Here is a 27,150-nt window from a genome sequence, read left to right as displayed (position 1 = left end):
AGGGAAGAGGATGACAGAGGAACAGTAAAGTGAAACTCACAGGTGGCAGCGATCTCCTTTGATGCCTTTAGTGGTGCAGAAACATTTGCCGTTGTTGGGGTTGCACATGCTGGCGTGGCCGTTACACTTGCAGGCTGAACAAAAGACATGAAACATCAACATGAAGAAAAATAGAACAAACACATTTCAATCTTAAATGACTGATGTTAGAGGAGGACAGTGAGGACAAAATCAATTTAATATCACTTCATCAGTATGTGTCACGACACAGTGACTTTCACAACTTCACAGTCCTGCCCTGAGGTTGCCCAAATTGAAATTATCCTGCGAGGCAGCTGGATACATGCGATCATACGAGAATCATGAGATGTTGCAACAATCACAAGAGAATCCAGCCCTGATTTGCTACACAGGGTCTTTTTCATTACGCAAACACGTCTCCTGTCTCCTCTCACTCGTGTCTCTTCCTTGTATCTTAGCTCGATGCAGAGAGGAGCCACATGTGGAGCTTCTTAAAGTCGAGGAACAGCTGAATTTCAAGGAGGCTGCGTCATCGAATCCTGTCAGCGGACTGTTCTAATGTCAAGGATCCTTCAAATTCTACCGAGACCAAGTCCTTCCTTCAGAGAATTTTCAAAGGCGCGTGTGTGTGTATTCTCAGCAGGCATGAAGTTCCCACACTTCTTTGTTCACATTTTTGGGGGTTAGCATAATGAAAAGCACCTTTGCTATCTTCTTCTAGTCTTCATCAGTTATTTCAGTTTTCAGCTGTTTAGAGGAGCCCATGGCTGCTGATTGTTGGGACAAGCTTTCAGAACTCAGAGTATTTATAAAGCTTTGAAATTGCATCACCTGGCCTTTCCTAACGATGACTGTGAACAAGCCAGAGCCCTAACAAGCTCATTAAGGTCTGAGATAAAAGTTTGAGAGCTCGAATGTCTCGGGGTGCCCAAACTGTTGCACAGTGCTCCTTTTGTTTTGTTTTTTTTTAACTATAAGGCTGCTGTCAGCCCTAGAGTGGTCTCCTCTGGTCTGAATCAGGGACTCATGTTGTTCCAAAGTTGTATAATTGCCTAGAGTTGGTTGGTGTTCTCACGGCAGCATTTACAAGAGGACCAGATCAAATGCCTTGTGTGAGAAAGCTGCTCTTGATTGGTCAGAATTTCCATGTGGGAAAAATCCAGGAAGTAAAGCAAACGTTGAAGAAGAGTACACTTGCAAGATAAATGTGACACTTTCTAATGTCACAATGGAGGGACAACTACGCAGGTTGATTTTAGCGCTGCTCATCGTGGACTATATTGCTGTCATTGTTCATTTTAGTCAAAGCATACAGTTTGAAAACGAGGCAAACGCGGCTCCAACTAGAAAACAATGTTTTGATGCATTGGATGTGCTGAATGTGCATATTAAGGCAGTACAGGAGGAGGTGCACATTAATAATCCTCCAGGACTGTAACATGCTCATGTTTAACCCAAACAATGTGTCATGTGACTGCAGTTGCTTCACATCCAGGTCGCAACACCTTCTCACCACAAACCAACCGCACCAGAGTTCCTTTGGAACCGGACTGAGACCACCTCTTCAAGAAGGTCTCAGTCCGGTTGTTTTGGTGTGTTCACATCTGCACAAACGACCCTCGCACTGAGGGGGCAAACACACCTGAGTGTGACTGAACCAAACAGGGCAGGTGTGAAAGCAGCCTAAGATTGTACAAAATAAAAATAAAACACCGACCCTGCTTATAATGTTGAAAAACATGTTTGATCTTTAACTTCATGTCTTTTGGAGATCATTTCATCTTCTACTCACAGGAAACCCAAACGTTTGCCTGACACTGTGATGTTTGCACTGAATCAGAGCGTTTCCTGTACGTCTCAAATAGAGTTTGACACAGTTCTGTCTGGTTTGATGGAAACTCTTCTTCCCTGAATGTTTCATTGGGGTCGACTGCCTCCTTCTCCAGAGACAAGGACACGAGGGAAATAAAACACTGTTGCCACCATCAAGGAGTTTAGCTCCAGAGCCAAGTGTGTGTCCACAGGTGAACTTAAATGTTGTATCTTCCTAACGAGTTTTGGCTCCCACCCACCAGAGGTGACTTTCCACGTCCCAGGAGACAGTTTCTGTGTCCGTTAACAGATGCCAAATGTCTATTAGGGTTTGGTGCGTTTGAGGACCAGTTTTATAACACCTGTATAAATGTTAATGTTTGCCGTCCTTCGCATTAAGTCAGTTCATTATTTTTAAAGATGGCTGAGCCTCCGGGTACAAACAGCTGCGACTGATGTAGAAATGTGTGGGTGACAGCGGGGGACAGCTGGCGGAACAACAAGCCATATTGTGATTTTATTCTTATTTATAGCAGCCGTGTGTTCTCTTGATTATTTGTTCATCGTCTCCTTTCTGAGGTATTGATTGTGTACTTCTGTTTCGGCTCCTGAGTCAAACTGAAATAAAGAAAGCCTTTAATGTCCCTGAGGAGGGACGCCGCTGCGAGGAGGAGGCAGAGAAGAAGAAGAAGAACAAAACAGATGCACAACAGTGACAAGATAAAGATATGCAGAGAGGCTGGTTTACGGCTGTCACTGATGTAGGAACAGGTAAATACTGGATACGCTCCAGAGGAACACCTGGAGTTAGTGCCAAAATAAAGATGAAATCTCAAAAACACACAGCGTGGCTGAATTATATTGGTAAGCTAAATTAAGCTGCTGAAGGAACGGACGATTGATTTGTTGTCTGATTGACTGGCTGTCAGCATTAGCTGCACAGCAGAGTAAATCTTAAATATCCCACAGGAGCGCCTCGCCGTGCAGCCAGGACTCAGGAAAATGGCAGACATAAAACTCAACTGTAAAATACCGACAAGTTAAATGAAGCCGTGCGTGGGAAGACTGACTGGCGTGATTTAGTGGTGAGCCGAACGGGCCGCAGATACTCACGCTGGCAGGTGCCCCCGTTGGTCGGATCTCCGTAGAAGCCAGAGATGCAGCTCTCGCAGTGTCGGCCGGTTGTCAGGTCCTCGCACTTCTCACACACGCTCTCGTTGATACACTGGCTGTGACCGTTACACTGACAAGCTGACGGAGAGGAAACAAAACACACACACACACACACACACAGAAATTCAGTTTTTAATAAACAGCCTGAGGCCCAAACAGGAATGAATCTGAGTTAATTTGTGAGTAGAGAAAGTAATTTACAGTCTGAGGTGTGTTTGAGTTGTGAACTGTCTGCTGGACCTGAGCGTGACAAATAGTGTTCGTTTGATATTCTCTGCGCTCGCCATGTTCATCTGTCAAGATCTGATACAGCTGGGAGAGGTCACAGAGGTCACTGCAGGTAAATCTGTTAGTCTGAGATTATAGAACACTCCCTGTGACTGGGTGACGGTCTAATGATCCATCGATCTGAATCAAATTATGGATCCAATGATCAACGAACCAAAATCATCGATGTAAAGTGAAAACATTGATCCATCATCATCGTCTTCAGGAAACGCTTTTATTTTGAAATTCTATGTCAGCGTCAAACAGCAGCACGCAGACAGATGCAAAGAAAGACGATGAGGGTCATGATATCACTGGGGCAAAGAATCAACAGTGTGGAAATATTCTGGATTATGAAGTTATCATTACGAGATAAAACACAACGGACCAGCCTGGACGACATCTCACTCCGCTAACGTCTCACTACAGCAACATCAGCTGCTGGTTTAACAATGTTCGGCTGAAAAAACGTTCATGCAGGCTGAAATTCAACCGAACTGCTCCGTCAAGCAGCAACTTAAACTAACAACCAGGAAGAAAAATAATGACGTGCAGCCTGAAAGCTTTTTCCCATAGACTGACACTGCGAAAGAGACGTCTGTAAATCAGAGGACACATTTTTTGAGCATCATAACCTCCACAAATTACTTGTTTCACCATCAGGGTTTAATCCATTCTGTCTGATAACATTTGTAGAGTCTAAAAGAGCTGCGAGATCAAATCATTTCATCCCCATTCAAATTAGCAGAGCGCTAAACAGCAAGTGAGGCGGTTGGCAGGAGTTAGCCACTCGGCCGCGCTCGACAGTTGTAAGTCTCTGGTGCGCCTGCTCTGTGGGCCGCACAGTAATCTGGGTGACATTACACGCTGCAGTGGAAACATCTTGGCTTCATGCACCACTGAGCAGTTTTCATATAAAGGAACAGGAACTCATCCTTTACATTGTGATGACGCCATGGATTTTAAATCGCATCTCTCGGCTCCAGGAAAGTTTTACAGACATCAAACCTCCATGGAGCAAAGACTCAGAATAGAAAAAGTCATAATCAGCCTTATGTGCAGTTGGAGGCGTCAACAGTTTGACAGACATCTCTTTATAAGTGTGGGACAAATCATTTTTAGGCTGAGGGGATTGTTTCTGCTGCAGTACTGTGAGTGGCCACTGGGAAAGACTGGAGGCAAGACTCAGCAGCGTTCCTGGTCGGTACGGCTCGCTTCCACCAGACCCGACTGGTGCACAGTGCAGTAAACTGAAGAGCAGCAAAATGAACCTGCAGACTGACACGTGTGCCTGGTCAAAGATATTCTCTGCGGTTAACGTAACATTGCGTTGAATAAAATCAGAACTGTTTCCACCTGTGTGTTAGTAAATACCATTTATAGAACACATTAACAGAAATCAGTATTTTTAAATGACCAATATCTTCGATTACAAACCAAACTAAGAGTTAAATCTTCCGTACCTGGGCAGTGGATGAAGGACCAGTTGTATTTGGCCTCACTGGGGCACATGCTGGCGTTGAGGGCCGGCTGAGGGCTGGCGGGGAGGCCTGGGAGGGTGGACGGGGCCGGGACCGAGGTCTGGAAGGGCCCGCGGTACGAGCCCTCGATGCACTGACCTTTGCCCGTGTTGCTGGGGTCGGTGCACCAGCCGCAGCCCGGCTGGTCCAGACACTGGCCACAGGTTCTGTACCCGGAGCAGTTCTCGGCTGCAGAAGGAAACACACAACACAGCAGCAGCTCCAAAACAACGTCTGAAGAATTATGTGTTTACCAGAGTGAAGAAAGAGTTTGTTCTCAGCGGGTTTCCCTCGTGTAACTAAAGGGTTCAGTTAATCAGGCGCTGCCCTGTGAGCGGACGGGAGAGGAAGTTTGTTTTGGTCCTGTTCCACAGGTTTAAATTAATAACACCACCAACACCTCCACAACAGCTCCTTCTTCCCTCCGCCTGCTCTCCATAGATATTTGCCTATATTTTAATTCCTAACTCTGGGCCCTCCAGGGTTTCCTCTGCTGACGGCTGTAAGCAACAACTTGTTCTTAATTGACCTGCCAGGTTAAATAAATGAAAATGAAAACAACAAAGCAGCAGCCGGAGACCAAGTTATCAAACTATTAACCAGATTATTAATCCCATCTCATCTGGTGGAGGGGCCACGCTGTAATGTGTGCAGCTAAATGAAGGCAAACACTCCACAAAGCCACGCTTATTTCAAACGCTGCCTTTTTATTTAAAAGTCTGATGAAGATCGCTGCAGAGGCTGAAGTGGTCGAGTACATTAACCGCAGCTGGAGCTTTACGTGACACGACTTCAGATTCACGCCTTCATATTGGTGTTTTTCTCTCTGTCCATAGACTGAGAGTCAAGAATCCTGCCTGAGTGATGGTGGTGTTACATGTAGCTGTTACAACTTAATCAGAGGTTTAAACTGCATCCTGCAACGTTTCCATGTGTCAGACACAAAGTGTTTATCTGCGGTGGAAACAGTCAGAGATTTGTGAACATTTAAAAGTGAACGTTTTATGTTTAATCAATGAGTTCTGACTCCAGAGATGCTGATTCAACAGCTGCAGAACAAACAGCAGAAAGATTCTCACACTGAGGAACGACGACGCCAATGAGTCAGACATTATAGATTACAGAGACAAAATAACCCAGAGGCCGAACCTCAGCAGAGGAGACGCCTCGTTTTACTGCTCCCTACTTTCCCTGCAAGTTTCCTCAACACCAGTAAACATTCATTTATCATTGTAAACTTTATCTCCTCATATGAAGATATGTTTGCATGTCGTGTTCAGTGTCTCACATGCTTCTCTGAGCTGTTCCACTCTGGTTAAAGAGATTAATGACTCACTGGCTGAATCACATGTTTCGATTTTCCCTGAATTTATTTCCAAATTACACGTTTCTCTCCAAGAAACTTGTTGGACGCAACATCACAACAGTTGTTTAATCAAACCCAGACTCATTTATGTGATGAAAAAATAAGATTCTGTGAGAAATTTTAATGAGAAACTTTCTCATTAAGTTAGTATAGTCTCTCATTATTCTGAGGTACAAAGTCATCATGTTTGAGAAAGTTTCTCATTATGGTGAGATACTGACTCATTTTAAGAAAGTGACTCGTTATTTGATACTGATACATTTTTTTAAATACCAAGTTATTATTTCAAGAAAGTTTTTCTTTATTTTGAAAACAAACTAATTTTATCATTCGCTCATACTCATTATGGTAAGTTTAAGTCATTTTGGGAAACGTCTCTTTATTCTGAGAAAGTTTCTCTTCATTACTTTAAGATACTAACTCAATATTTTGAGACACTAATTCATATTTTTGAGTTGCTGAGTCAATATTTTGAGTAAGTTTCACTGACTCATTTTGTGACATTAATTTTGAGATGCTAAGTCATTATTTTAAGAAAGTTTCTTCTAACTTTTGGTTGTGCTCTGTGGTCACAGAACATGTTTTTATTGTCTGTACTGAGTGACTCATTTATAAATTATAAATCAATTTATTAATGTACATTGTGCACCACGGCAAGTTTGCAATTTTGTTGTATGTTTGCTCATTTAATGATAATTATATTTTCCTAGAAGAATCACATTGACTGTCACATTAAACCTGTAAATGATTATATGTAACAGTGACAACAGTGAGGAGGGTGAGAAGTCTTACGTGGACACGTGTTCATGGTGTACCACTCCATACACTGCCCGAAGGGGAAGGACGCCACATAGGCGTTGGAGTCGACGCACTGCTTCATGTTGCTGCACCACATGCACTCGGAGCTGCTGCTGGTGCACTCGCTGCAGGTGGTTCTCATGGCACACGGCGTCCGGCACTGCTTGGCACTGTGGTTGGCTGAAGAACATTTTCAACAAGTTAAACTCGTGGAGTGTGAACACAGAGATTCAGCAGGAGCGCCTCAGGGGAAATCAGAGCCTTTCAGGTAGGTGCTCTCTCTGCTCAACTCTACACGGCTACAGTAAACAAGGTGTTATCTCGAGAGCAGAGAAATAAGTTTGGAAATGTGGAGAGCAGATGCAAAATACAAGAGTTGATCCTCGGATATTTTCTAACAGAGGTCAAACAGTCAAAATCCTCATGTAACACAGCTGAATTCTTTTTATTAGAAGTTTTATAATAAGTTAAAATCTATTTACAAATTCATTCAGGCCTCTGGTAAAGTACACTGCTGCTGTTTTACACTGTAAAATATGTGTGAAAAATATTTTCCACAGCTCATGGCTGTACAACACTGTTTGATAGCAGCTGACACCAGTGACATCTGCAGTTAAAGGAGCACTGCAGCAATTTACTGACACACAAAATTAGTTAGTTAGTTAGTTAAATTAGTTTTGCTTCTTTGCCTCAAACATTAACAGACTTAAACATACATCAAGTATGATGAACTCACCCGGCCGTTCACACAGGCTGCCGTTCACCGGGTTGATGCAGGTTTGTGCTTTCAGTCCGCTGGACGCCGGCTCGGCCAGGTAGCCGCAGAAGCCGGCATCGCTCGGCTCGCCAGGCAGCCACTGCAGAGTGGTGTTAGTGAAAGGTGACATGTCCTCCCAGCACCAGTACGACACGTTGATCTTCCTGAGCCCCACCCAGGGCGTCACTGTAGCCTTGTACTGCGGACACATGACGACACGCCAAAGTTAAAACAAAGATTTTATTCTATTTAAATTCATCTATGTTCAAAGTTTGACTTTGTTCAACTTAAGTCAAAATTCTACCACTGCCTGCTCCTTCTTCTACTCTTCATGTCAAGTTTCCTTTTTATAGATTTTCTGTAAGTCGGACTCAAACAGGGCTCCCACACATTGTTTAACTACAAAACTTTTCCAGGACTTTTCAAGGACCCATAACAAAAAATTTCAAAACTTTTTACTCTACTTGTCTGGCGTTTTTTTAAACGAACATCATTTTAGCTAGCTGGCAGACATTGAGGGAGAGATGGAACGCAGGGAGAAAATGATTAAACGTACTCGCTTCCTGTTCGGACACGGAGTAAAATTCATGACAGATTTTAAGAGTGTGCGCAGCGTTGCTCACACACGATAATACCAAAAGAGATTCAGAGTCAGAACACTGCCATGTGTTTTTGTCATAGAAATGTAAGACCCAGGAAGGGGTCCAGTTTGGTGACCTCAGAATTTCATCTCTGTTCTTTGCAGACGATGTGGTTCTGTTGGCTTCTTCACACCGTGACCTCCAGCGTGACCTGGGACGGTTTGAGTGTGAAGCTGTCGGGATGAGAGTCAGCACCTCCAAATCTGAGGTCATGGTTCTCTGCATGAAACCGGTGGATTGTTCCCTCTGGGTTGGGAGAGAGTTACTGCCTCATGTGAAGGAGTTCAGGTATCTCAGGGTCTTGTTCACCAACGAGGGTGAAACGGAGCGTGAGCTGGATCAGCAGATTAATGTGGTGTCTGCAGTGATGCAGGCACTGCACCAGACTATCATGGTTCAGAGGGAGCTGGGCCAGAGGGCAAAGGTTTAGATTCACTGGTCCATCTGCGTCCCAACCCTCACCTATGGTCATGAGTTTCCTCTGTAGGGTGTCTGGGCTCAGCCTTAGAGATAGGGGGAGGAGTCAGACATCTGGAGGGAGCTCGGAGTAGAGCCGCTGCTCCTTCATGTTGAGGTGGTTCAACATCTGATCAGGATCCTCCTGGGCGCCTGCAAGGCAGACCCAGAACACTGGAGGGATTATTAATCTCATCTGACCTGGGAACACCTCGGGGTCCTCCAGGAGGAGCTGGAAAGTGTTGCTGAGGAGAGGGACGTCTGGGGGACTTGCTTGCTTTGCTTTGGATAACTGAATGAAAATGGGTGAATATAAGACCAGACAAAAAAGCTCAACAAGAGCGTTTTAAAGTATCCAAAAGTAATCCAAAGTATTTAGAGTACATTAGTTTGAGTAATCTAATGGAGTACGTGTATTCATTAACCTGCAGTGGAATACATTTTAAAAGTCCCCGTCCCAACTCTGGGATGATGTCAGCGATATCTCATCTGACTGACGGAGCAGCAATAAAAGCTGCTTTACTTCTCTCCACCTGGGAGGCTCTGTTATCCATCCCATCTCTAATCGATGGCCGTGCTGTTGCAGTCGTAGTAAACAGTGAGAGCTCGATCTCTCATAGACGTGGGTCGAATTACTGTTCCATCGGGATTTAATTGCATTTCTAGGATTGACTGAAGCCGTCTGGAATAAGTCTGAACTGCCAAACAGCAGCAGCGGTGTCAATATAACACGGAGGGAAGCATGTTTCTGACTCTCGGAGCCTCCACACACTTTTTATTGCTCAACTGGACAGTTTGAAAACCAATATTATTCCTGAGAAATGAGGTTTTACTTCTTCTCCTCCTTTAAGCACAAAGATTACCTGGAACTGACCAACAGAATTGAATCTGGACCATCAGGGGAAATCTACACAACTGCATTAGTATGGATGGAAACCGCTCGTCGGTCTCAGCCCTGCTCTGAGATTCAGACTCCTGTGCTTTTGTCTTATTTAGCTGCGACATTACAGATGCTGTGCGGTGGCTGCGGGGCACCTTGTAGGATCCTAAGTGGCTTACATTTTTGCATGGGTGGCTTCAGTGAGGGATGGCGGTGTTTGTGCCTGCTGGGTGAGGCAGGACTGCAGCTGTAACATGACATCATGTTTTATTGAAGTGCGGAGCGGCTCGTTAGAAACGTTCCCTCGCACAGCATTTGACACGTTCAGGATTGCGTAACGCTCTCTACCAAAATATTTAAACACATTAAGCTGTGATTAGGCCGATAATGTAGCTCCCAGAAAAACAGCTCCCTCATCAGCTTGAAAATTTGAAACATCTTTTTACAGCGGCTGTAAATTCAAAGAATTTGATGTATGAACTCCTTTTAATAACACAGGGAATGTGTCCTCCATGTAGAGGCCTTCCTGTTCCTTTAGAGCTGCAAGTAACAATTATTTTCATTATCCATTTTTTCGTGATTAATTAGTGCTTAAAATCTTAGAAAATGCCCATTACAAAGTTTTCAAATATTGTTTTTTTCTCTAATCAACAGTCTAAACCCCCAATATTTAATTATTTCAGATGGTAAGCAGATAATCGTCACACTGAAGAAGCTGGAACCAGAAATCTCACCACCCTCCTATGATCCATCAGAATGAAGTCCCTGCCCTTCCATTCTTTAGCAATTTCTAATTAATTTCTCTCTTTTTTGACACACATCATCTCTAAAATGAATCAGAGTCCACATCTCTTACGTACTTTTCCTTCATGTTTGACATGACAGGATTTGTTCTAGTCTCTAGATTCAGGAAATAACACAGCACTAATTCTTATAGACCTATTGGCTGCCTTTGACGCAGTCGATCACGCCATCCTCTTGGACCACCTTAAGCATGCTGTTGACCTTCAGCGACCGACCCTACAGTGGTTTGCCTCCTACCTACAAAACAGATCTGTCTCTGTTTCTATAGATAATGTGTCTTCTTCCTCTGCACCCATCTCCTGTGGCGTACCACAAGGCTCCATATTAGGCCCCATTTTATCTTCCTTGTATCTGCTTCCCCTGGGGTCTGTTTTGAGATAGTGTAATATCTCACCGTTTTTACGCTGACGACACTCAGCTGTATCTGCTGCTCAAACATTGCATCCATGCAGTGTCAGAGTCTTAACTTGCATCGAGGATGTAAAATCCTGGAGGCAAAACGCTTTCTTCAACTTAACCAGGATAAAACAGATGTTTAATCTTTGGCCCAACTTTCGAGTCTGCTTCCACAATCAGTGTCCTTGGGTCTCTGTTACTAAACATAACATCACATTTTGGTGAATTCTTTGATTCTAGACTAAAGTTTGATGAACAAATCAACTTTGTCATTAGCACTGGTTTTTACCATCTGAGGTCACTTGCAAATCATTAGGTTGACGTTCCTGATCACATTGCTTAACACATATATTTTCTGTATTTTATTTTACTGTTTGTCTGATGCTGTTTTTGTGTTATGATTTTGTAGAAATATTGTATGATCTTGTTTATTTGTTTATTTTTTTTCTTATTTCTTTCTTCTTATTTCTTCAGCCCTTTCCAACTGGGAAGCCGTTAACATCTTCAGTTCCCCATCGATGCTCTCATCAAACCCAACAGACTCCACTAAGAAAAACAGTGATTTAAAATCACTGAACACATGAGCTGCCGGTTTACTGCTGCTTCGATCAGGTAGGCTCCGTTTCCAAAAGGCACTTCAGTTCAGTTCAGTTCAGTTCAGTTCAGTTCTGACGTTTTTCTGTTCCCACAGTAAAAGTTGTGGATGGTCCCAACAGAAGCGTTCCTTAGCGTCCCCATGTTTGGTCCCCCCTCTGTTGGGGTACCTAGCACACAGATCTGGTACTAAAAGGTGGAGCTAGAAACCCTGCAGTCTGATTGGTCAGTAGAGGACGCTCACTCTGGTTTTATGTAACCTCTGTTCATACATCAGTAAACTACAACTATAAAATGAAAGAGAAAAAAATAACTTCATTCACTGGGCCGACTGCCGGCAACTTTTAAGGTGGAACGTTAACTTGTAATGTTACTCAATGCATGAGTTGATGACGTGAATCCATCAGCACACCTTAAATTTCACTGTGACAACTTTGACCATCACTTTAGTTTTTATATGACACACACTTTTAATAATGACTTTAAAAACATCCTGTGTTCAGGAGTGTTACATTCCTGTTTTCGGCGACTGAGTCTGGCTTTGAGGAGAGCGATATAACAGCTTTAGTCCACCGTCTGAAAGGGCTGTCTGACAGCAAGGTAAAGAAGTAGTGGAAATATTCCAAATATGGCATACAGGTGGCTGAAATACATTTTGCTGCTGTCCCCTGACCTCTACTGTTTGTAACACACTGACTGTGGATATCCTCAAACAAACTCACTGTAAAAGATCCAAACTGTCCCTTCAAGGCTGAATTCAGTCTGTTTGACTCAGGGCTGCTGAGTGTTTTTTATTTACATCCAACTTTTGAGCCACCACTCAGTGAACTATGAGCTCATACTGGATTTCTTCATCATCAATATTACAAGCAGCCACGAGTAAAGAGAGTGGGATCAAAGCTCCGAGGCCAAACACACATCATCAGACACAAATACAGTAAATCACTCTGTGTTCAGCTCCTCTCAGTAAGTGCAACATTTTTCTCTATAATCTGTGTGTGTTACATCGGTGCACAAATTTGATTTAAACTGTGCATCTCCCGTTGTTCTCTGTGAGCAGACATGTGGCCTGCGTCTGATGAAAGTTCGTCGATAGTTGGGATAGATTTCTGCGTATCTGCTCTGATGGAGCGAGTAAGAGACGTCCGAGCTCGGAGGAAAGAATCTGTTAATGGGAGATTTGTTTCACGCTCGCTGGTCCAAAACTCACAGACAGAGAGAGTCCAACCTGCACACCTGAGAATAAGACGACGCTTCAACAGAAGGCAGCGACCACAAAGACTCTCAGCTGCCGAAACTAAGAAGGTCCAGAGCAGTGATGATGAAACAGGAAGTAAAGACGGTTCATTTGTCTTTTCTTCCTTGACTCAGTGTCATGTCTGGTTTCATCTGTACACATACACATCTGCTTCAATGCGACGATCTGCCAGAGAAGAAGCTCAATGAACTGAATGTTCTTCCTCATTTATCTGATATTTAAAACCTCAGTCTTCATCATCTCGCTGTCACTATCTGTTTTATCTTTACTCTCTCTGTGTTATCGATATCTCATCCGCTGCTGGTGTGACGACCCGATTTCCCCCGAGGTGAATATTAAACTTTCTCTAATCTGATAATTATTATCAAGGACTGCCCCCCTCCTCTTCCTCCTCCTCCTCCTCCTCCTTCTTACCACTACGCTCATTATCTGCAGCTCCTTCAGGACAAAGTCCACCTTCTTCTGCGTGGTCAGCGAGGCCAGGACGGCGTTGTGGCTCCTGCAGGCCAGCTTGGCGTTGTCGTACGAGTCCTTCGCTGTGATGAACTTCAGACAGGAGTTCCCCACCAGGTGCCAGCTCTCACCGCACACGTTTTCTGGAATAAAGACAACAGATGAAGACTTTGGGGTCAGTTGCACACAGCACCTTCAGTAAAGATTTTCCTTTAAATCTGAGTTAAGGTTTCCTTTAAAAAGCTCAACACTGTGGTGAAGTTCCCGTCCAAACGTTGCAGTTTCCTCTGACATTAGTTGCATGTTTGCTGTTATTTTCTTCCTCTGACCAGTTTGGTTTTTGTGTCTTATCTTCTGCCTTTTATTTACTGCTAGGCTGACTTTGTGAGAGGATACTGAGGTGTGACGACAGGTAGCCTGGGCTACAGGTGTATGTTTAAACAAACAAATGGTCTCCATGGAAACAGCAGAATTTTACTGCTGTAAAATCTCTTTCTTTTCAGTAAATGCCTTAATGACTTTCCCTGACTAAGGAATCCTTTTAAGAGATACTGTGCAACACCCTTAAGTAGATTCCTCAGCTCGGCTTTTGTATCCTTAGAATATATGAAATGATCTATATGTCCTTTCATTCATCAAAAAAAGGCATCAAAAGGTCTCATTTTTGTAGTTTCTTTACTTTAAGTTCTGAAAAATCATTTACTCGTCAGGCTAACCCTTGAGACATTTATTGATTCATTTTCAGTGGAGTCCATCAGAGCAACATGTGTATCAGTGTCTGATCTCATACCTGGCAGAGAGATGCACTCCTGGTTGCGAGGTTCCCACTGACAGTTCTGGTCCACAGCGCAGCTCTTACAGCTGGTCTTCTTGTTGCACACGTATGACGGGTTGTCTTTAGGACAAACGTCATACTCCCCGATGGCTCCCTGAGAGGAGACAGCAGAACATTACCCAACTCTCAAAGTGCCAAACTATTAAATTTCATAATCCATTAATGACACTCAGTCGTACTGCTCTAAATGAAATGTATTTCATATCGATAGAAGGTTCTAGATCTGTAAGATCTGAAGATAACCGAAGTGTCGTGGTCGTAATGAGACAGAATCTTATTGTGTCCGAGACAAAGATGTTTTATCTGAGGGAACATCAGGTTATCACAAGTATTAGATTATGAAATAAGAGCAGTCAGAGCAGCTGACCCTTATTAATCACACACTTTAGAGACAAGTGAAGATAAGAGCGCTGGAGGAGACACATGAACTGTGTCTGAGCATCATAACTGCCTCTGAATGAGCAGCTGTTTAATCACAGATGGACAAATCAGATCCAGAGTTAAAGACGAGGACGTGCTTCATCAGTTCTTTATCTCATCATCATCACTCAAATCTGACACGTCATGTTTAACTTCTGGCGGAAATGAAAGGGAGGGGACAACATGTATGTATCCTATTTAACAATGGAATTGACTGTGTCAGAGTTAGTGAAGCTGTACTGTAACTGACTGCAGGAACCCGCTGAGTCCCAGCATGCATCATCATCAGCATGGTTAGCATGGTTAGCATTGTTAGCATGGTCAGCTGGCTCAGTTTCCTCACCGTTGCAGAGGTGCAGTTGCTCCCCAGAGACACACACTGGCCCGAGCACCACTGGCAGCCGTTAGTGTTGGCGGTGCAGCTGTAGCAGTCTGTGTACTGGTCACACCTCTCGTTATCAGCGTCTGCAACATGACGAAGAACATGGAGTATGAATAGTTTGTTCTAGAAACAATGTACGGACAATACAGCCTGAAATATATTTGAAAATAACTGGAGTGAAGGACACATTTTTAACCCAACTGTTTAGTTTCCACACGCCTCGCCTGCTGAGTAAAATGCCCATTTCATTTTTTCAATTTTTTATATTTAGACGACAATGATGAAAAAACTGTACAAATGGTAAAAATGATTGTGGCTTTTAGGAGACAGCAATAAAATTTGTCTGGCATTTCTACCTTTTTTGCTGTATCAAAAACATACTGTCACGTGAATACTGGACGTGAGGTTTCTTCTGAGGAAACTGGGGCAGAGTCACTGGCAGACAGCAGCAGAGCAGGACGGCCTCCCTGGTATTAAATGTGGCTGAGAGATATTCTGAGGCGCAGCTTCCATCTGCCGCCGCTTCTGTGGACGCCGACACCGGGAAATGAGAGCGGCCGTGTGGAGGAAACTCCGGAGTTTTTGTGACAAATGGTGAACAGCAAACAGGGGAGAGCTCTCAGCAGGAAGCAGAGAAACCTGGGCGAGCTGTCTCTGATGATTACATCTTCCTGAGCTATCCCACACACACACATATATACACACACACACAGAGGGCAGTAGACCCTGAGAACTGGGACACACTGTCATCTTGAGGGAAAAAATAACTTATATGTAGTGAAATGTGTTTATAGGAGACATCAACACATCAGGAACACACTCCCACACACACTCAGGAGATCACACACAGGCCGCAGCCAACAACTAGTTTCATCCTGAGTTCATTTTGGATTCATTTTTTAATTTAAGTGGAGACAAACAACTTTTTAACTTCCACGTGTCGTGTTTCCAAGTAGCCTCACTGTTGACTCTGCAGTCACAAGGATCAGTTTCCTCAGAGACGCACTGCATTTTGTTCTCCACCGCTACTTCTGTTGTTCCAACGTCGGCCATTTCCAGTACTGAGGACAGTGACTGCAAAGACCACATTCACACATAGATCCCAGTAATTAGCGGGATAACCCTTCAGACACTGGTGAGTTTCATACGCACTAAATTCAGGAAAATGTTGCATCGATACTAGAACAGACAGGGAGAGAAATAGCCCAGCAGATGGTGGTTAATGCGACTCATATAGACGCTAACTGCCATAAAACTCAAGAGAAGAAGACGATGAGGTGAGGTCGGATGTATGTGTATGTGCCATATTATTATTTTCAGCAACATGGCGAGCGAGGAGCTGTTTACGTCCGGTGACAATGTGTTGTAAGTTATCAAATCACCTGAGAAATGTGTCATCAGCAGAGTCGTGATTGTTCACTAGCTCCATGTAAGAGCTGATGTCTTGAGATGGACGAGACTCTTTAAGAGCTTGTTCCTGCAGCGTTACTGCTTTCAGTCACAACACAGCCGCTCCTGTGTTTTCCCTGAAATGTTTCCAGATCATGAGGTGGGAAATCTGTGGTACTGATTTTGCTGAACATCGACCCCTGCTGCTGTACACACATGACCCCATGCAGGAAATGTTCCTCAACATTTCATGGACAAACTGCATGTATAAAAAGGGCTTTACACAGATACACTTTGGTAACTGGGGATAGCTACCATGGGGGAAAAGAAGCACTGAACTCTTCCTGTTTTGGCTGCACAACAGCTGACGTTCTTCCTTTTTGCCATAAATGATACCGTATGTTTCCCGGGGGATCACACCCTGTGACAGAGCTGCTGAAAACAAGGCTTATAGGGAACTAATCTTAACACTGATGGTGTCATTATTCATGACACTGTGTCACACAACATTTAATTTATCATGACGAGGTTAAGCAAAAATAACCTGTCTATTTCCACTTTAATCTATCTGCTGCTGTTATAACAGTGAAACTCCACTTACAGCCCGTGAGCCAAATCTGGCCCACGACAGGGTGCAGAGGCCCGTCGTCCATTTTCTAATTCACTATGAAAATAAACTGATTCACAGTGCGGATTTTTTTGTACTCTGAATGTAAATCAGGAGCCAGGGTGCATAAAAAGCATCACATTTATAAAAAATAAGCACCAGAGGAGGACCCCCCTTCCTACCAGTTAAACCTCTAACAGGAGGCGCCCAGGAGGATCCTGATCAGACGTTGAACCACCTCAACATGAAGGAGCAGCGGCTCTACTCCGAGCTCCCTCCAGATGTCTGACTCCTCCCCCTATCTCTAAGGCTGAGCCCAGACACCCTACAGAGGAAACTCATGTCAGACGCTTGTATCTGTGACCTCATTCTTTCAGTCACTACCCAGAGCTCACGACCATAGGTGAGGGCTGGGACGCAGATGGACCAGTCAGTTGAAATCTTTGCCTTCTGGCTCAGCTCCCTCTGAACCATGACAATCCGACACTCACTCATGAACAAGACCCAGAGATACTTGACCTCCTTCACTTGGGGCAGTAATCCACAGAGTCCAGCAGAGAACCGTGACCTCAGACTCAGAGGTCCTGACTCTCATCTCAGCTGCAAACCGCCACAGAAAATCTTGAAAAAATGTCGATTACAGAGGCCAAGATGACGTCTTCAAATATCTTGTTTTGTCCGACCGACAGATCAGAAACATTTTCATCATAAACTGAGAAAACACTGAATCCTCTCACACAGCTGGTGAACAATTATCAGAACTGTTGTTGATGATGATTCTCTGTTGATCAGCTGATCAGTGGCTCCAGTGTCGGCACATCATCACACAGAGAACAGTTTCTAAAGAAGCATGAAGGCCATGTTTTCTCCATCTGAAAACCTCACACACACACAAACACCCTGGTGACACTTTTTTTGGCCATTTTCACTCTGATGTGCAAGACTGCGTTGGCAGTCTGTGACAAACAAGTCGTTTCTGCCAGTTTATGCATGCCATCGGACATCAGCGCTGTGAATGCAGATGAGTTCTGCAGACACTCAAGAAAAGACAGGAAGGATCTAAAATAATCTGGGATTAGTTTCACATAGCAGACGAGCACCAGTGTGGGATTTCAAAGCGATGGCGGTGTCACCTACATGATCGTGTGGTGCAGGAGGCCGGGAGCTGCTGCTGCTCGCCTCCGATAGCGCTGCTCTCCCAGGGCAGGCAGGTCCCCTGGGTGCTGTTCCAGATGCAGTGGATCCCCGGCCAGGCCTGGCTGCAGGACGCCGAGCTGGAGAAGGCCGCGCAGCTGGGCGAGGTGTACATGAGGACGTCGCTGAGCAGCAGGCTGTTGAAGCCGCCGAACACGTACATCACACTGCGAGACAAAAGAAGAAGGTTGTTAGAGGACTACAGAGGAGAGGTGCTGAAAAGATGTAGGGGGATTCAGGAAGTAAGACCGGACGATTTCTACCCCGCAGAAAACAGAAAACTGGCAACTTTCAACCTTTCCTGCACAGTAAGAGCCAGAGAAGCTTAGTCCGAGTGCTCTTCCTCTTCTCTGGGCTTCAGCCCCCCTCACAAGTCTGCTAAATCCCCAACAAGCGCTCTCTTCCTGTGCGGACGGACCTGACAGACCCCCCTGCTGTGTGTGTGAGCATGTGTGTGTTCGGATGCCGGGCACAAGGCATTTCTGAACATCTCTGTGCACTGGCCTCTGTTCAGCTGCAGGGATTAGTGTGTGACTGGGACTCTGTGTGTGTCTGTGTGTGCTGGTGGCAGCGGCTGAGCAGGGTGGATGGGTAATTTGCACCAGTCTGATCAAAAGTCCCCTCGGATCATCGAGGGCACACTTCAAACTGTTGGCTGCGGACGTCCTGCTGAGCACACGGATCAGGAGGAGGAGGATGTGGGAGTCTTGCCGGGGAGCTGCTTCCTTTCTGTCTCATTTACAAGATGAGAGTCATTGTTGCAGAGAAGCAGAGGACGAGCGAGACAATGAAAGCATGCATTCAAATTCTAAAAGTTAAAAGTGACAAGAACAGAGAGATCACTTATAAGGTGAGTTTGGTATTTTTCTACCTGGACCTTTTGTCTCCACATTGCTGCATGTTAATGACTAATGGGAACAACACTTTTGAAATTGGTTCAGTAAAAATATTTTTATTTTCTGACAACATTTTGGAAAGGATCCCTACAGAGACAGAGCTTTGTGTTAAAGAGTAAGATTCTTTCTGTTTCACCAGAAACAGCCCTGAAATCTTCCTTAAAAGGCCCAGAACATGAATTCAAAGAACTAGCAGCAACAAAAGTCTCCCACTGTGTCGCCTGACGTCGCCGTGTCTCGGCCAAAAAGTTGCACATGAACACACCACAAAGAATCCAGCCAACAGCTAACCAGCACGTCCATTCTGCTCCTGCTGAGAGGAAATAAGTCTCCACAGCAGCAGATGGCGGTTGTTTGTAATCGTTACTCAAAAAGGGAAACAGGAAGAGTGTCTTGATGCTAGTTAGCCAGTTAGCACATTAACAACACAATCAGAGCATATTTACCGTACGCCAGTGAACAATAACACAAACCATCAGGACCCTCCCCCCAAAAAAACAAGGTCAAAAATACCGCAGTGACCCTCTCCCCTGGGTTTTAGTCGAGCTTTACAGGAAGTCACTTAGGAGACAAGACAACTTTTTAAAGAGTTTCAAAGTTTGTGCGGCCCTGGCGGTGGAGGAACTCCTCCTTCCTTCAGTCTGAAGTCTTGACCGGGTGATCGCAGAGTTTTGTAGCAGGATGTGAGAAAAGCTCACAAATCTGTGTTGGAGCCCGACGGTGGAGCGCTTCAAAAGTTAAGAGTAAAAATCAATTGAGATCAAGTGGAGGCCGACGCAATGAGAGGGAATCTGACTTGTTCACCAATGAGAACGTCTCCTCCTTATTTTCCTGCAGCATCAGTATTCTCCCCTCAAAACCCAAACCACAACTTTGTCTTTAGGAGAACTTCTTAGAGTGCATTTGTGCAGACTCTCTTAATTCCTCCGGACTGCACTTTGCTTTTTTTTCATCATTTTATTTTACTGTAAAGTGCTCTGAAACATTTTTCTTTCAAAGCTTCATCTCACTGCCCTAAATTCAGTCCTGAACTCGGGGGTTTGCGTTGAGTCTGAACTGGATCAATGAGCGAACGCATGAACAAACTCTTAATTGCTCCTGAGGAACAGCAGTCATCAGCGAGGATTGACTCAAACAGGGCTGGTGATTCATGTTAATATTTGATGTCTTCTCTACAACAGGATGTATAATTTAATATGGATCGCTGTGGCTTGCTCTGCCGGCGGTGCAGATAATACTTAGGATGAGTCATCCCTCCTGGTCGCAGCACCATCCCCATCACTATCTATTCACAGCGCACACTAATAATGAAATGTCATGTATGAATGCACAGTGGATTATTTTCCAAGGTAACAAGCTTTTTTCTTTTTCAGTTACGCCGTCTGTCAGTCGGCCTTGGTCTGAGTGGAGTGGAGTGTTCGTCTTTTCTCCCCACGCTGCCGCAGAGTTTACAGTACGCTGCGCTTACGTAACGTTTTCTCTTTGTCAACTCAGCACGGCGAGCTTTTATGAATTACAATATTGCAAAACCAAGCAATCTGAAATGTTGTATCTGATTACGTATTCAGTTTTATGAGAAATGATTCATGTAAAAATCAGAGAGCATCTGCACACTGGAAATCCCAAGTGCACCGAGAAGTGATCATGAATAAAAGAACCAGGAAGAAAACTGTAATTTCCCATCAGAGAAGATGAAAAGTCCCGTAATGTCGAACTTAGTGCGACGCATGTGAGGAGAGGAAAACTACATATTTAGATCAGACGCAGTCCTGAACATGTTTGTTCGTCTAACATGTTCCATTTGGATAATTATTTAAATACCACGAGTGCATAATTAAAAATGAGTGGGCCGCGGTGGAAATAAAACCTGTCACCTCGGTTTACATGCACTCAGGAAAACAAGGTTACTGAGAGAACCAAGATCTGAGAACATGTTTATATTCACTGCAGTAACCTGGCAGATTATTACTCCCCACTTATTTTAAGAGAGCAAAATGTTTCTGGTGTATTTTTGACAAATTAAAAGGAAGGAGAGAGCATGAAATGTTGGTAGAGCCTCCAGAGTGTCTTCAGTGCTGCTTGGCAGTGGTTTTACTAAGCGTTAACCTCCGGGGCTGAAACAGGAAGCTAAAACCTGCAGTTCCTCTAATGTCCACTAGAGGCTGGCTCCAAGAGTGAGTCAGTCCCCACAGACCTCCATGTTAACATGTAGAAATAAACATGTTTACAGCCTGGTACAAAAAACAGTTTGTTCTCTAGAGATAAGTTCAACATTGAGAGCTGAAATATGTTCATCTTTTGGTAAAAGCGGCGCCCTCATCACCGTCACTTCAGCTGTGCAGTCACAGTGGCAGACGGACGAATACCGTGAAGACAAACGTCACACCTCACATGTATAATCGGAGAGGAGAAATCTGTTAACATGCTGTAAATATATGATGTTTCCTCTCATGAACCTACAGAGCAGCAGATCCGTCCCCTCTCCCTGTATGCTTCACCCTCCCCTATATCCAAAGCAGGTTTTCTACCTTTTGCCGAAATGTTTACTTCTGCGGATATTCCAAATCAAAGTAACCAGACGCAGCCAAAGCATCTCAAACGCCTCCAGTTTGCGTTTTCAGAGGAGCGCCTCGTGTTTTCAGCTGAGAAAAAAACACTTTGGTGGACATGAGGCCTTACTCCCGACCTATTTTAGGAGAGTTGTTACATTTCCAATGTATTAGTGACAAACTACAAGAAAAGAAAGAGCTTAAAGTTTTGGTAGAGCCTCCTGAGTGTCTTCAGTGCTGCTTGCCAGTGGTTTTACCACACACTAATGACCGGGGCTGGAAAATGAAGCTAGCATAGAAGTGCCACAACTTGCAGAGACAGTTTTGTTCTCGAGCAAATTTAAACATTGATGACGACTGTACAGGAGTGAAGAAGAAGTTTTATATAACTAACTTGTTTATATTTTAAATAATACAACGTTGGTTTGGTAATGTAACCATAGTAACCCCAGAGTCCTGGAGTACAGGCGGTATAGCTGTCACTATTCCACAGGATCACCACACATTTTTTTTTTAGGGCATTTTGGCCTTTAACTGATAGGATAGTGAAGTGTGAAGGGGGGAGAGATATGTAGCAAAGGGCCACAGGCTGGAGTCGAACCCGGGCTGCTGCTGCGACAACAGCCTTGTACATGGGGCGCCTGCTCTACCACTAAGCCACCAACGCCCCAACACCACACACTTTCATGGACAACATTTCCAAACTTTTTAAGCACCCATAATTAAATTGTCGTAGATATTTTCGTAGAATTGTTTCCAACTTGTGTGACCGAAACATTTCCAATAACTCCAGAGAGTCGTCAAGTCTAAAGATCATAACTTATTGAAAAAGACAGATATAATTCTAGGGCTGTCACAATAACGTGTTAATTTAATTTAATTAATCACCGAAAAAAATAACACGTTAAAAAATGAACTCTGATTAATAGCGTTCCGTGGTGCCCTCTGACCCGGTGCGTCACTGAAGGCCACAGTGTCTTTGTCACATGATGCAGGCAGACGAGAACTGAACATTAACATTTAAAAAACACCCAGATGGAGCTGTTGATAGGAGCAGCATTCTCTGCAGGTTCTGTTTGCACCATCGGAGAACGTCAAGTCTGGAATATCACCTCAACACAAAACATTTAGGTCTGAGCTAGCATAGCCTCTGATGCTAACGCTAGCAGCCAGCGTCATCACATCACACTCGACCAGGTGTTCAAACTGAGTCAGTCTACCTGTGACAGACTCACTAACTCCCCTCAGACCAGTGTGGGTGGTCGAGGACAGGAGGGACAGCTGTGTCCAACATCCAGCAGCTTTACTGCGTCACATCTGACAACTTTCATTACAACTGAAATGTTTTAAATACTTTCACAACAAAGATGTGTGAGATTAACTGATGACTGAATCACAGAGCAGGTCATTAATTAGATTAATAATACTCTGCTTCGATCTTAACATGTTGGCATTGAGCCTTTCAGAAACATTTTCACTGCAGTCACTGTTTCCCACCTGCTGCACACAGAGAGAGGCCCACACCTGTATTCACTGCAATCTAACGTCTTAAAATATTCTGAGGTTCATTTGAAAAACTTTTTCATTTGAAAAATTTGCCACAACTCCACTTTTTCTCATTTCATTTTGTATTTCATATCCACACAGTGTTTGTGTGCAGCTCTGAGCTGTTAGTTAAGTGCTGTGCAAATGATTACCTGTCGCTGAAGACTGCAGAGTGTCCGAAGCGATTGACGTCGTGGTAAAGGTCCGGTCGAGGCAGCACCGTCCACTCATCACACGCTGGAATGAAAAGACAACACAGAGGGGTCAAACTGTTGCCCTGCACCCACACATTAAATCATACATGTCTTCAGTACTGGGAAATGCAGCGGACACGCCATGAGTGGATGGTGAGACCTCTAACAGCTCGTGTCCTCGTGTCAATCAATGAGGAAGACGGCAGATCGTCCTTGACCGAGACACTGAGAGCCTGACGGCTGCAGGAGCAACAAACATGCTGATGAAATACCGCCGGGCATCAGTGCGTGTCTCTGACATGTGAAAACACAGAACGTACAGTAGAGCTGTGCTGCAGGTCACAGCTGAGGGGTTTCATCCAGCCTCGGCCTTTTCTGGTTTTATTTTTAAAGGCCCATTTCTGGAGGTGTTTTTGATTTTCTTTGATATTTGTTTGGACAAATTCACCGAGCTAGGATCAAACCGGAGAGACCACACGTCTGAACCTCAGACAAGGAGCCCACAGGGATGCTGCACGGTCACGGCCATGTCTGTGAACACTTCTCTCCCTCTTTGGTTCCTCTTTAGTTAAACCTGACTGTGAAAATAAGGAAAATATGAACTGTTAGCAGTCTCCACATACAGAGATGTTTGCTCAGTTGTTTTGATGCTGTGACAGATGAGCAGCCTGATCAGGTTTTTCCTCTCGTCCCGCTTTTTTCCACCAAATCAACTCATGTTCTGGATTTTTGGAACCTTGGTGCTACCAAGCAAACACGAGTCAAGACAAGACAAGAGTCACATTGATTAATTTTGTCCTGTTATCACAGATGTTTGATGCTATCCACAAAAACAATGTGTTATTTTGGGCACAGCACACGTGCGTGTTTTTCTTGAGCGGACGCTGTCTTTTAATAGTTGTTGCTTTATTGTGGATTTCTGTATTTTATGTTATATTCGTTGCATTTTAATGTGTTCTGATTGGCTGCTACCGCGAACAGGTCTCTCCTAATGGGACTTCCTGGTTAATTAAAGTTTAAAAAAAAAACAAGCACGAACCAAATGTTAATGAGACGACTGCATGCTGCTTTTTTCTGACAACTTCTCACTTGACCACTCCGTTACGGACGTCTCCATCTTCTCTTTCCAGTTTTTACAACATGACACGCCCACTGATGTCGTCACAGTTTGCACTTCAGGTCAAGACAGTGTCACAATTTTCTGGTTCCAGCTGTGAACCAACTCAAAGTGAGGCGCAGGAACTGAAGCAGAACTGTGTGTCACATGGTTTGTGTGTTACTGCACATGACCATACTGCTGACCTGTAACTGCATGTTTTAACTTTTCATTAAGATCTACATGACGGCTGTTGTATTCTATCTGTTTATTTTATGTTGTTGCTCTGTGTGTCTGCGTGTGGTGCTTCATGTTGTTTGCATGTCTTCTGTCTTCTTCTATGTTGAGAGATTCTGTTTGTTGTAGTTAATGCTGTCGCCATGTCTTCATGCTGTCTTCATGTCTTTGTCCTGTGAATCTGATCCTTTTATTGGTCTCCAAACATCTCGCCAAAGGACTGCAGGTGAAAATTAGCCAGCTGACTGACACTGGCACATTTTCTGAGATGTTAATTAATGTGCATTTCTCCTTTTACATAAAATAAATGAAATGAAAAGCGATATCAAGGTGCTGAAGGGAAAGGAACAGACAAAGGTAATATATTGTAAATATTTTATCGCACCACTCGGCATATTGCAACATGTTTAAATTCTCAATAATATTTCATCTTGACTTCTGTATCATGATAATATCATATCGTGGGAGACAACCTGCAGCACTGGAGCCACATGTTATTTTTTTAAGATTTTAATTTTCATTCATCACTGTTGTAGGCCGAAAGTGATTCTTAAATTCCCCAGTTGTAAAAGTGTGTAGCCTTTAGACTGAATGAAAAAATGTTTTAACATTTTGTGAACTACAATGTCCTTCATCAGTCTGCAGCCTGGTGCTGCTTCCTCTGAATTCAACCTCAGTAGTAACAGCTGGTCTTGTGTCTCCGTAGCTAAGCTAGCAATGAATTCCAAATCCAAAAAGACCTGGAAATACTGAGGATTTATTAGTGTGCACATGTCTGTTTGCTTTCACCACCAACACTGCAAAGTTATAGAAACAAATAATCATAAAAATGTTGTGTTAAGACATATTAACAAATGCTTATTTAGACCCGTTGGCTAATTTAGACTTATCAGGCTGTGTCACCTTCATTATAAGGCTCAAACATGTTTTTGCTGTTCCAGGTATTTTATTTTTGTTTGGTCAAGATGGCTCTTTGGTAGTAAAGGTTGCTGACCCCTGGTGTTCAGGGTAAATTTGGGTTACAGCAATCTCAGAACTCAGCTATCAGTCTAACAGCGATTTAGCCTCTGGAGGCAGTACTGTGGGCGTCCAGGTGTGGCCAGCAGATATCTGGATAATTGATATCCAGGCCAAGACTTCGTCTTCAGAGTGCTGGTAACTGTTTAAAATCTAATTAACAACTTGAGACGTGACCTACACAGAGTCATGATGCTCAGTAACCAGACAGCTGCACATGAACGCAGATAAAGAAACTAATAGAAAGCTGAACTGTCATCAGGTGACTGCAGGTGGGTTCTGAGGTTGTATTCCAGCCAGTGCATTGCTCTCCACACACTGTTTTCCTGCATGCAGCCAAAGCTCGCTCACATGTGACTGGTCGATACGACTCTGACTCCAAACAGACTTTTCCGTCCCACCCACAGATGTATGGAGATATCTGTTAATGGAGATCAGAGCTCTGATAGCTGGATCCATTTCAGATCTGGTCGGCAAAATATCCACACTCATTAAGATGTGACCAACAGATGTGTTCTCACCGCCTGAGATCTGTTACTGCTCCTCCTCTATTATCAGCACAGAGACATTACAAACATAAGTTTATCCAAATAACGTCACTGTTGCTAGTTAAAAGACAAAACAACAAACATCACCTGCCGGCAGATTAAATCAGCTGATACAGGACGAATCATCCAGCTGATTACATCACATCGATCAAAGAGAATCTCCCAGTCAGACCTGTATACTTATCATATCCATATTTTGGGCGTATGGCCTCAGTCATCCGGCATCATGACCTGCAGCATTTAGAGCAAGTAGCTTGTGAAAAATAAAGTTAATCTCCTCTGCTGCTGCTGCTGCGTCTCATTTTCAGCTTGTAGCTGCAGGTCATGAACATCGATTAGACCGCCATTACACTCTGGAGTGTTTCAGCCGACAAGGAGTGACAACACATCTGAATCTTTACGCTGCTGTTATTTAGAACTTGTCTGCTAATGTTAGAAGGTAAATGTGAAGAGACTGGATGTGAGGGATCTGAGAGGACGTCACTGAATGTTCACACACTCACACCTTAAAACAGGATGAGACCAAAATATGATAAATATGATGAATAAGGTGCTCTAAAAAGGACAAGATAAAGTGCATTTGCAGTTGCTGTACATCAGTGTGTGGCAGCGTAATTTAAAATCGTTGTGGTGTTGGTGGAGGAGGGAGGGAGAGGGATTTTCGGGTGAGAGTTCAGATTGTGTTTAGCTGTAGGGTAAAAACTGTTCCTAAGTCTGGAGCTGCAGCGTTTGTGTGAACAGCTGGTGGACAGGGTGGGTACTGTCCTTAACAGTCCTGCAGGCTCTGCTGTGGCAGCGAGACCTGGAGATGTTTTCCAGTGGGGGAAGGGGGGAGACTAATAGTTCTTTGTGCTGTGTTGACCGCCCTCTGGAGAGCCGCCCTGTCTGCAGCCGAACAGTCCCCACACCAGGCTGTGATACAGGACGACAGGATGCTCTCCACTGAAAGACTCGAGTAATTTTGCAGAGAGGTTGCTCTTAGTCAGCTTCCTGAGGGAGTGTCGTTCACAAAAGCTCTCAACCGCTGTGTTTGCGCACGCCGCCA

The 27,150-nt window shown here is 44.1% G+C and overlaps 1 protein-coding gene across 4 annotated transcripts in view; it reads right to left on the bottom strand.

Moving 5' to 3' along the window:
* Positions 1-27,150, bottom strand: part of atrn (attractin) — a 251,182-nt gene that overhangs the window by 162,859 nt on the left and 61,173 nt on the right. For all 4 annotated transcript variants that reach the window (XM_049596080.1, XM_049596081.1, XM_049596079.1 and 1 more), the window contains exons 11-20: positions 23,166-23,250; positions 17,967-18,190; positions 14,795-14,916; positions 13,987-14,125; positions 13,158-13,339; positions 7,694-7,913; positions 6,952-7,137; positions 4,737-4,982; positions 2,947-3,084; positions 41-134 (exon numbers count right to left, since the gene is read on the bottom strand). In XM_049596080.1, coding sequence (XP_049452037.1) covers positions 41-134; positions 2,947-3,084; positions 4,737-4,982; positions 6,952-7,137; positions 7,694-7,913; positions 13,158-13,339; positions 13,987-14,125; positions 14,795-14,916; positions 17,967-18,190; positions 23,166-23,250 — 1,636 coding nt within the window. The remainder of the gene's footprint in view (positions 1-40; positions 135-2,946; positions 3,085-4,736; positions 4,983-6,951; positions 7,138-7,693; positions 7,914-13,157; positions 13,340-13,986; positions 14,126-14,794; positions 14,917-17,966; positions 18,191-23,165; positions 23,251-27,150) is intronic.

Source organism: Epinephelus fuscoguttatus, linkage group LG14 (assembly GCF_011397635.1).
Source record: "Epinephelus fuscoguttatus linkage group LG14, E.fuscoguttatus.final_Chr_v1".
Lineage (NCBI taxonomy): Eukaryota > Metazoa > Chordata > Actinopteri > Perciformes > Serranidae > Epinephelus > Epinephelus fuscoguttatus.
This window is presented reverse-complemented; position numbering and strand designations above follow the sequence as displayed.